At 53.7% G+C, this 9,151-nt stretch overlaps 1 protein-coding gene across 1 annotated transcript; it reads left to right on the forward strand.

Annotated features, from left to right (window-relative positions):
- The first annotated feature begins 567 nt into the window (after positions 1 to 567).
- On the forward strand, positions 568 to 8,609 carry LOC115383194 (PH and SEC7 domain-containing protein 4). Its single transcript, XM_030085295.1, is given in 18 exon segments — positions 568 to 708; positions 1,572 to 2,111; positions 2,312 to 2,381; positions 2,491 to 2,827; positions 3,833 to 4,500; positions 4,503 to 4,587; positions 5,934 to 6,014; positions 6,095 to 6,207; positions 6,281 to 6,339; positions 6,420 to 6,509; positions 6,588 to 6,631; positions 6,711 to 6,883; positions 6,974 to 7,044; positions 7,120 to 7,265; positions 7,331 to 7,475; positions 7,567 to 7,690; positions 7,693 to 7,712; positions 7,792 to 8,609. Coding segments are annotated over 14 exon segments (2,052 nt in total). The 5' UTR covers positions 568 to 708; positions 1,572 to 2,111; positions 2,312 to 2,381; positions 2,491 to 2,827; positions 3,833 to 3,986; the 3' UTR covers positions 8,179 to 8,609.
- The last annotated feature ends 542 nt before the right edge of the window (positions 8,610 to 9,151 follow it).

The raw sequence follows: 9,151 nt of genomic DNA on the forward strand, positions 1-9,151 counted from the left end.
GCTGCACCCTCACAGGAACTGAGAAGTGAGCACCCACACAGGAAGTGTGGTCAGTGTCTGTGCCGGATGTGCTGGTTACATGACGCCAACAGAGAATGAAGATCGACAGTTACAGAGTGCGTTGCGTGCCAGAGACTCCGGGGGGGAGGCAGGAGCCTGAGGTGAATTGATGGCGTACGGTATGAACGTTGTGTTTGTGTGTGAGAGGTTGACAGTTTCAGCCATCAGCCAGCAGCAGTGTGGCATCGTGGTGAAACGATAAAGACAGACCGTTAAACTGAACAACAGATGCTTCGGCCCCCCCCCCTCCTCCTCTCCCCGACCCCACCCTCGACCTCCGTTCTTAATCCGAATCACACACCTCTGCCTCGCTCGCTCACTCTGATGATCTTCTGTGGTCAGGAAGTGCAGTTGAGCGCCGCGGCGCTGCAGGCGAGGAGCTCAGATGAATGAGCAGAATGGGCTGAAGAGCGGCCCGGAGCTGGACACTGCCCCCCCCCCCACCGGCGGTGAGTGACAGTCCGCATTCAGCCGCCGCTGCCTGTGAGGACAAGTCTCTCCAGGAGCCAGTCGGGTTCGATCGTTTTAATTCAGATTGGAACAAATCAGCAGTCTTGACAGGAAGCAGCAGAACGAGGAAGACGAGACGGGAAATAAGAGAAATGGATTTAAAAGTCGAACCGGGCCGACAGAAGACCATGAAGCCAGGTGATGGAGGTCAAAGGTGAAAGTGGAGTTGAGGAGGTTTACTTTAAACTTTCTAGATCATGAAATTGATTCATCCAGAGCTGTGCTGCAGTGTTTGGCACTCGTTGTGAGAAGGTCCCCGGTTCGAGTCTGGGTGGTGTTGTGCTCTGAGGCCTTACTGGGTTCAATTCCTATTTTCTCTACTCTGATCGTCCAGTTTCCTCCCACAGTCCGAAAACAGATGGGTGTGAATGCACGTGTGTGTGAGTGTGTGTGTGTGTGTCTTCTGATGAACCGCTCACTGCAGGGATCGACTCGGCCGACCTGAGTTGGATGAAACGATGGATGGATTGTAGGGAAACTCACTTTGAAAAGCTAAAATCAAGACAGTAAATAGTTCAGGCATCACAGTACGCTCCTTAAAATACATAGAATGAAGTGTTTCCGTTCAGCAGTGGCTTTGAGGGACATTCTAAAGCTTAAATTGTACAACTACGTTTCACTGGTTTGTTTTGAAGAGAAAATAAGAACTGAGGAGCTGCAGTAGAAGCCTGAGCTATCAGAACAATCAGTTTCCATATACAGAGCCGCTTTCAGTGCTTTAAAGACAACTCGCTCGTGTTTTCACACACATGAATGGAAAGATGCTCTCACTCTGTCAGCATCAGCAGAATTTCCCTCCAAACGCATCCGGGCCGGTCTTATCAGTGGCTGCTTTGTTTGTCTCGGAGCTCATCAGATGCTCCTCCTGGATGTTTGCCAGAAGTTATTTTAATCTGACATTCTCAGATTTGCATAGAGCCGTTTTGTTTGGACGGCCGTACTCCACCAGGCTTTGTGGAAATGTGCTGAGTATTGATTTTTCCTCCTGTCTTATGTTACAGATCTTTTAATGGACTCTCCTGGAGGTTTCATGAACATGATAATCGGTCTGCAGACGACCTTTCAGCACTGAAATAAACTTCAAACTGAGGGCGAGGTGGAGTGAATGGTGCTGATGGAGGAGGACAGCCCAGACGTGACGGACTCCGTCCTCCAGCAGCCGCTCCTGGAGTCGTGGACGTCCATAAATCTGCTGAACGGACAGCAGAGGCTGAGGCGGACGGGACGGACGGAGGCGGCGTCTCCCCGGAGGCAGAGCGGTGGGAGCAGATCATCTGGCCGCCGCGTCCAATTTCCTGCGCCAGTCCTCGGCTCTCCTTCGCCACGGTGCAGTGGGACGTCCCCGACGCCGCCGCCGAGACGCCCGGAGCCGTGACCGACGAGCGAGGGGACGAGGCGGACCTCGACGACGCCCCCCCGCCGCCGCGCCGGCCTCGAGGCGAGCCTGCTGAGCCGGGGAGTGCGCGGAGCGGGCGCAGCGCGGCGGCGCTGATTCTCAGCCTCTGGACTCGGAGCTCCGCTGGACAGGAAATTACGCCGAGGTGAGTCGGATTCTCCGGCGCCCTCGTTTGTTTGGGTCGCTGCAGCGGTGGGAGGAATAGAGCGCACGTAATGCCGGTCAGATGAGGCTCGTAGTGCCGCCTGCCTACACACACACACACACACACACACACACTCCCAACGGCAATCACAAGTTCTTCTCGCTCAGCTCATGTTCAGTGGCCTGTGTTGCAATTTCCAGCCATGTGATGCTGCAGAGCCGGAGATACAGGAAAGGGAAGCGACGCTCGAGCTGCTGGAGAGCGACGGCGGTGCGTACAACCCAGAGCCGCCTTCACTTCGCTCGCAACGCTCACAGCTTTCAGCGTTTATCGCTCCGTTTCCGTGTCTCATTGTCGCCTTCAATTGAAAATGTCTCAGAAGTCCGGTCGGGACCGAGTCCGAGGACGACGAGGAGCCGTCGGATCAGACCGAGGGTTTGATAGACGACCTGGAGGAGAGCCGTGATCTGAATCCGAGGATGACGGCTTAGCAGATGTGAAAGCAGAAGAGGAACGGGAGGAGTCCCGCACTCTGCTGACAGAGCAGCTGGGGTCGGGGAAGAAGAAGAAGAAGACGACGAAGAAGAAGCAGCTTCGGCCGACACCGACCAGACTGACGAGCAGGACGAGGAGCTCCAGGGAGAAGACGAGCAGACGCCTGCCTCCTGCTGTGAGGAGAGCCTGGAGGAAAAGACCGTGGACTGTGTGACAGACGTGTGAGTAGCCGCCCGTCACCTCATGAGGAGGAACAGGAAGTTTCATTTCCAGTCAGTAGATGCAGCAGACTGAATTAATAACCTGAGGGCAATGTTTTTTTTTATTGTTTTTTTTATTACACTTTTTCCAAATTTTTAGCTTCAAGAACTATTTTTAGAACATGCCAGGATGATTCTGACTCTATTCAAGCCAAGAAATCCCTTCGAGAATTAGAGAGATGAGTCATCAATCTCAGGATCAGCTCATTAATAACTGATCGACCAAGGTCAAAGATCTGAGGCGGAATTTCAGAACACAGATGTGCTCCGCTCCGACATGAGCCCAGTCAGATGTGAACTTCCCGGTCTGACTCAAGCCCACCATGTTGGGGGGACTGACCCGAGGGGCGTTCAGGCCACACACACACACACATACACACACACACACACACACACACACACACACACACACACACACACACACACACTGACGTTGTCAGAGCCGAAAAATGTCAAGTATGAAGGTGTTAAAACAGCGGTGTAAAACATGAGGCTCGTGGGCCAAAATTGGCCAGCGAAATGCTCATCCGGCCCATCAAAACCAAGTTAAGTTGTAAAAATTTGTCAGAGTCTTGGACACAGCAGAGCTCTGAGAGCCGAGCTGAGAGGTCAGTGACGCTGTTTAAATTGACTTCCTGTTGGGTTTGTGGTCATTTTGGTTGTAATTGTTGGTTTGAATCCAGTGTTTGTGGAGAACCACTCAGATTGATGAGCATGCTGAATGTTTTCTACTTTCCCGCATTGCAAACTTGTGTTAAAACCAGAGTTCTGGGAGAAGCCTGGTTTTGCTGACTGTCGTCTCGGGGTAATTTCAGTTAATTTGATTACAGATCAGCATGAGGAACTATACCGTCAGAATAAGCTTGTTTTTGACAGTTTCACTAATTCTAAAAAAAGATATTTAATTTTCTTTTTTGCCTTATCTGTTTTAAGGTGAACTCTGTGCTTTTTATCGCCACTCCTCAGAGTTTCCACACCCGCAGAGCCGCTGCAGATCGACGACGTTAGACTGACCCTAACCCCGGATCCACCGTCGGACCTGCTCCGGTCGCAGCTCCAGGAGGAAGATCGGAGCTCGGACTCTGATGAGGCGCTCACCCGTCCCATCGACACGACAGAGATGTGCCTAGGCCAGACCGTGGACCCCGAACAGCCGAAAGCGGTGGAGGGCAGCGGCGGAGCATCCATACAGGAGGCGGAGAATGGAGAGAAGGTAGAAGGTTCACATCAGATCGTTCCGGAGATCGAAGTTCTGGCAGAGGTGGACCGTTCATCAGCATCGCCGCAGTCTGAGTCCAGTCAGGCTGAGACGACCCAGAACCCAGAGCCGGTCTCAGCCGAGCCGCCACAGGACGGAGGAGGAGAGTTTCCGCAGCTGCAGGACTCAGCAGATCAGTCAGCCCCACCCGAACCTGCAGAGATGGACCCGCCGGAGCAGAACCAGCCCCCGCAGACGGCGCCGGAGCAGCCGTGTCCAGAGGCCGAGGTCACGCCGCAGACCGGAGAGCCCAGCCGGCTGGAGCAAGACCACCAAGCGCCAGAGCAGGTCCAGGACCCTCAGAGCACCCGGGAGGGAGACGCACCGGCGGTCGTGGCCAACGGCGCCTCGCCCCATTTGAGCAGCGGCCAGGTGGACCGGAGAAGGCCCGGCAGCTCGCCCAGCGCCTCTTCCAGCTGGACGGCGTTCAGCGCGCCGACGTGGTGAAGCACCTCGACAAAGAGTAAGCAGCCGTCAAACCGGCAGGTTCTAATCCTGAGTCTTTACAGCCGGTGACGACTGAAGGCGTCGCGAGCTGCAGAGGAGGTCCGTTTACACACAACGCCGCTCAGAGTCTCTGAAAACGCGGCTCCCAAAGTGGAAATTTTAGAAACACTCCAACACCGTCTCCATGGAAACGGCGAAAAACATTTTGAAACATTGCCCCTCTACCTGCGCACGACGACTGCAGTCAGCAGCTGTTCTGCACAGCAGGCTCAGTGGGTGGGCAGTAACTACGCTTTTCATGCTAACTACATGGTTTTCACCGTTTCCATGGAAAGACCTCGTTTCCCCAACGCCGCCGTGCTGTGTAAGCGAGGCCTCAGCTAGGGGGTGTCAACGTTTACAATTTTTCTACACATGTAACGGGACTTCTAGCCGATGTGTAACCTGTATACACAGAGATTAGATCTTTTTCTATGGCAGTTGCGCTCTATGACCACTAGAGGGCTCTGTCTCCATTGAAATACCGCGCGGTATAATCCCATTAAATCACAGTCATCCAGTAATTATCAGACAAAATGGCCACAATTTCAGCTGCTACGTCGCTGATTTGTTCACTAAATATTTTGTCACATTTCTTCGATTTGTTGTGTATAAAATCCCTCATGCTAACCTGTGAACCGCTATAAAGAGCTAGCTCGCGTGGCGCCATTTTTTTTCCTGACTCGGCCTCCACCCAGCAGGACTTCCAGTCAGTTAGAAAAGCTGCCACACAGCTCTCTGCCTCTCACTGTTGCCATCGCGTCCCCGACTCAACTTGAATGCAACTGTAGCTGCCAACACTGCGTCGCATGAATCTGTTACATATGTGGATAACTGCTCTGCAGGGAACATTTAGTTAGCTAATGTTATTATCTGAAGCTTTCAGGAAACATCATCTCACCCCAAAAACAATTATCTATATTGGTGAAAAAAGAACGAGGAGGATGACGTGTGCACTGTTAGCGATTTTTCTAACGGTTATGGTTTGTTATCCATGTAAACGTTGACACGTGTAGACGCTGACACCCCTACCTCAAACACACAACGCAGTTTTTTTTGGCTAATCGGAATCATTTACGTTGGATAATAAAAGAGTGTGTACAGAGGAGAGAAATCTTCTGCAGCTTTAAAAACGATTCCATCCAAAAGAAAAAAACAAAACAAACGGTGTTCATGATATTGGGATCGCAGTGAGTGAAGCAGCAGCCGCTCAGTGCAGGATGATGCTGAGACGCCTTCATGGTTCTACTCCAGGAGCCTTCATCCTCTCTGATTCACTGTTCACTAAGCTCTGGAACCATCTCTGGCTTTTGTTCTGTTCAGCAACGACTTCAGTCGAGCCGTCGGGGAGGAATACCTCCGATTCTTCGACTTCAGCGGGCAGAACTTGGATGAAGCTCTGAGGTGAGGATGAGGAGAGGAGGAGAGGAGGAGGAGCTGCTCCCGGCTCCCTGTGCTGACGGTGTCTGTCCTCCGGGCCTCAGATCCTTCCTGAAGGTGGTGGTGCTGATCGGGGAGTCGCAGGAGCGTGAGCGCGTGCTGCAGCACTTCTCCTGCCGCTTCCAGCAGAGCAACCCGGCCCTCTTCCCGTCCTCCGGTGAGTCCCTTCGCTACGGCGGCGTTTCCGCGGTGAACCGCCGTCCTCACGGTCCTGTTTCTGCCCTCCTCAGGGGCCGTGCTGGCTCTGACCTGCGCTCTGATGCTGCTCAACACCGACCTGCACGGACAGGTGGGGGAAATGATCGACGAGTTCGTGAAGTCCTCCTGACGCCGCCTGTAAAACTCAAGCCACGCCCCTTTTCTCAACAGCACGTCGGAAAGTCCATGTCGTCCTCCAAGTTCGTGTCTAACCTGGACGGGATGAACGAAGGAGCCAACTTCAGCAAAGATCTGCTAAAAGTAAACTTTTAGCTCAGTAACAGAAACAAACGCTTCGGTGTGACGAACGGAGCGTTTGACGGTTTTGTTTCTGTGCAGAGTCTCTATAACTCCATCAAGAGCGAGCCGCTGCCGTGGGCCGTGTGAGTGCCACACACACACACATACGTACACACACACACCACACCACCGCCCGCCTGACGGCCCCGCCGTGTGTTCCAGTGACGGGGAGGAGCTGAAGAGCGCCGTGCTGCCGGAGGAAGACGCCGGCGAAGACGCGCCGCTGCGCTCCAAGGCCAACCCCTTCCAGGACGTCCCGCACGACAAGACGGCGGCGGTGGTGAAGCAGGGCTTCCTGCAGAGGAAGCTGCACGCCGACGTCGACGGCAAGCGCAGTGAGTGACGCGGCGGGACGTGGAAGCGGCGCCGGGGTGTGGCGACGCGGCGGTGAGGCCTGAACGTGTTGCCGGTTGAATTCTCTGCAGCTCCGTGGGGGAAGCGCGGCTGGAAGACGTTCTTCGGCGTGCTGAAGGGGATGGTGCTCTACCTGCTGAAGGTCAGCGGCCGCCCCGCCCCCCGCCGGCCCCGCCCCCCCCCTCCGCCCGCTGACGGCCTGTGCTCCTCTGCTCAGGACGACTACCGCAGCCAGACGCAGACCCAGGAGGAGGTGGTCGGCGTGCATCACTCCCTGGCCGAGCCGGCCGCCGACTACACCAAGAAGCCGTTCGTCTTCCGCCTGCAGACCGCCGACTGGAGGGTCTTCCTCTTCCAGGCCTCGTCAGTCCCTCCCGCCCCCCCCTCCGTCAGAGTCCTCCCCCCGCTGAGCGTCTCTCCTCCTCCAGGTCCAAAGCGGAGATGACGTCCTGGATCGGCCGCATCAACCTGATCTCCGCCCTCCACTCGTCGCCGCCGTTCCCCGCCGCCGTGGGCTCCCAGCGGAGGTTCTGCCGGCCCATCCTCCCCGCCTCGCAGTCCGCCCACACGCTGGTACCCCCCTCCCCCCCCTCCCCCCTCCCTCACCCGAGCGCCGCTCCGCTCTCTGCAGATGAAGCTGAACCGGACAGTGTTTCCTGTGCAGGACCGGCAGCTGCAGGCCCACTCCCGCATGCTGGACTCCTTCAGGGAGGATCTGTCTGAGCTGCAGAGGAACGCCGCCGAGGCCCGGAAGGCCCGGGCCCGGGAGCTGGAGGAGCGGCGAGTCCGGCCGAGTACCTGCACTTCGAGGTAGACGGCCGTCACAGAATGGCTTCAGTCTGAACGGTGCAGTAGGAACACCTCTTCCTGACTCCTCCCCCTCCTCCAGGTGTGCCGTTATGAGATCTACCTGCAGGTGCTGGAGGCGTGGGGCAGCGTGCAGCAGACGGGCGGCGGCGGCGGCGGCGTGCCGAGCGGCGCCGCTCTGAAGCAGTTCGACAGGGCGCTGTGCTCGGACCCGCCAGAGGACGAGGATGAGGAGCAGGAGGAGGCCGGGCTGAAGAGGTCCCACTCCAGCCCGTCGCTGGAGGCCGACGCGGCGCCGCCGCAGCTGGTCAAGGTCAGGAGGAACATCTCGGAGCGGCGCACGTACCGCCGCATGGTGGTCCCCCTGGAACAAGGAGGTGTGAGTCGGGAGTTCAGGTCGGACCAGGAACCGGACCAGGAAGCGACCCTGGTCCTCCGGGTCCTGCAGTCTGACCTTGTTGCACTTTGAGCAGCCGAAGCCTCAGGGAGCCGCCCGCCCTGCTGTCTGGGACGCTGCTCTTCCGCCTGGCGGCCACAGGGGGGCGCCGTCACACAGGACTTCTCCTCTGGAGAAACCTGGTTTTGCACTTTCTGTTACTTTGTTCATAAAATGTTACGAAGTTGGAGAAATTGTTTTTTTCTCCCACAAGTGAAGGATTCTTCTCCAACATCCATTAAAAAAAACAAACTCCGTCTGTTTTAACTCTTTAATGTTTGACAACTTGAGTTTTCTTTTAAACTAAAAATGACAAATTGAAGGGAAAACTGTGCTTTTTGTTGATTTAAATGTTATTTTTTCACTTAAACATGACAGTGTTTGGTCTTCTTACCTGATTTTAATAAAAATAGAATCATCTGTGTTTTAATATGAACACAGAAAACCACTGCAGGTTTCATTATTACATAAACAATCAGTCACACTCAGTGTGTCTGTTGTAATATTTATTTTGCATTATTATTTTGCTTATTGCAAGTCTCAGCCACAAAATGTATGTCTAGTATCTTTCAAAAATAATTTAGTTGTTAGTAATGCAGTTCAGGATCTTTTTTTCTTTCAGCAAAAACTAATTTTCCCAAATGAAAAAGACATTTTCAGTTAATCTGGTTTGTGAATGCAGCCTGAACCGGTGTTTCAACCACTGAATTTATTTATTTAAATGTTAATGTTACACTAAATTTTGAGGTGGGAAAGGTACCAGAAATCCACACTCTGATTTATTATGTTTGAATTATCTGCAGCGACGAGTGAAAGTGCTTTTATTTTGGAAAAACTAAAGTAAAATACAGAAGTCCTCGTTACTGTGTTGTCACAGTTTCAATAGCAGACATTCAATTAGATTTGCTTGGATGGATTGTCAATATTACAATACACATGACAAAGAAAAATATCAAGCAATTATCAAAGTTAAATGCTTTTAATATTAATTTCAATTTCATATTTA

This window comes from Salarias fasciatus, assembly GCF_902148845.1.
Source record: "Salarias fasciatus chromosome 7 unlocalized genomic scaffold, fSalaFa1.1 super_scaffold_4, whole genome shotgun sequence".
Taxonomy (NCBI): Eukaryota; Metazoa; Chordata; class Actinopteri; order Blenniiformes; family Blenniidae; genus Salarias; species Salarias fasciatus.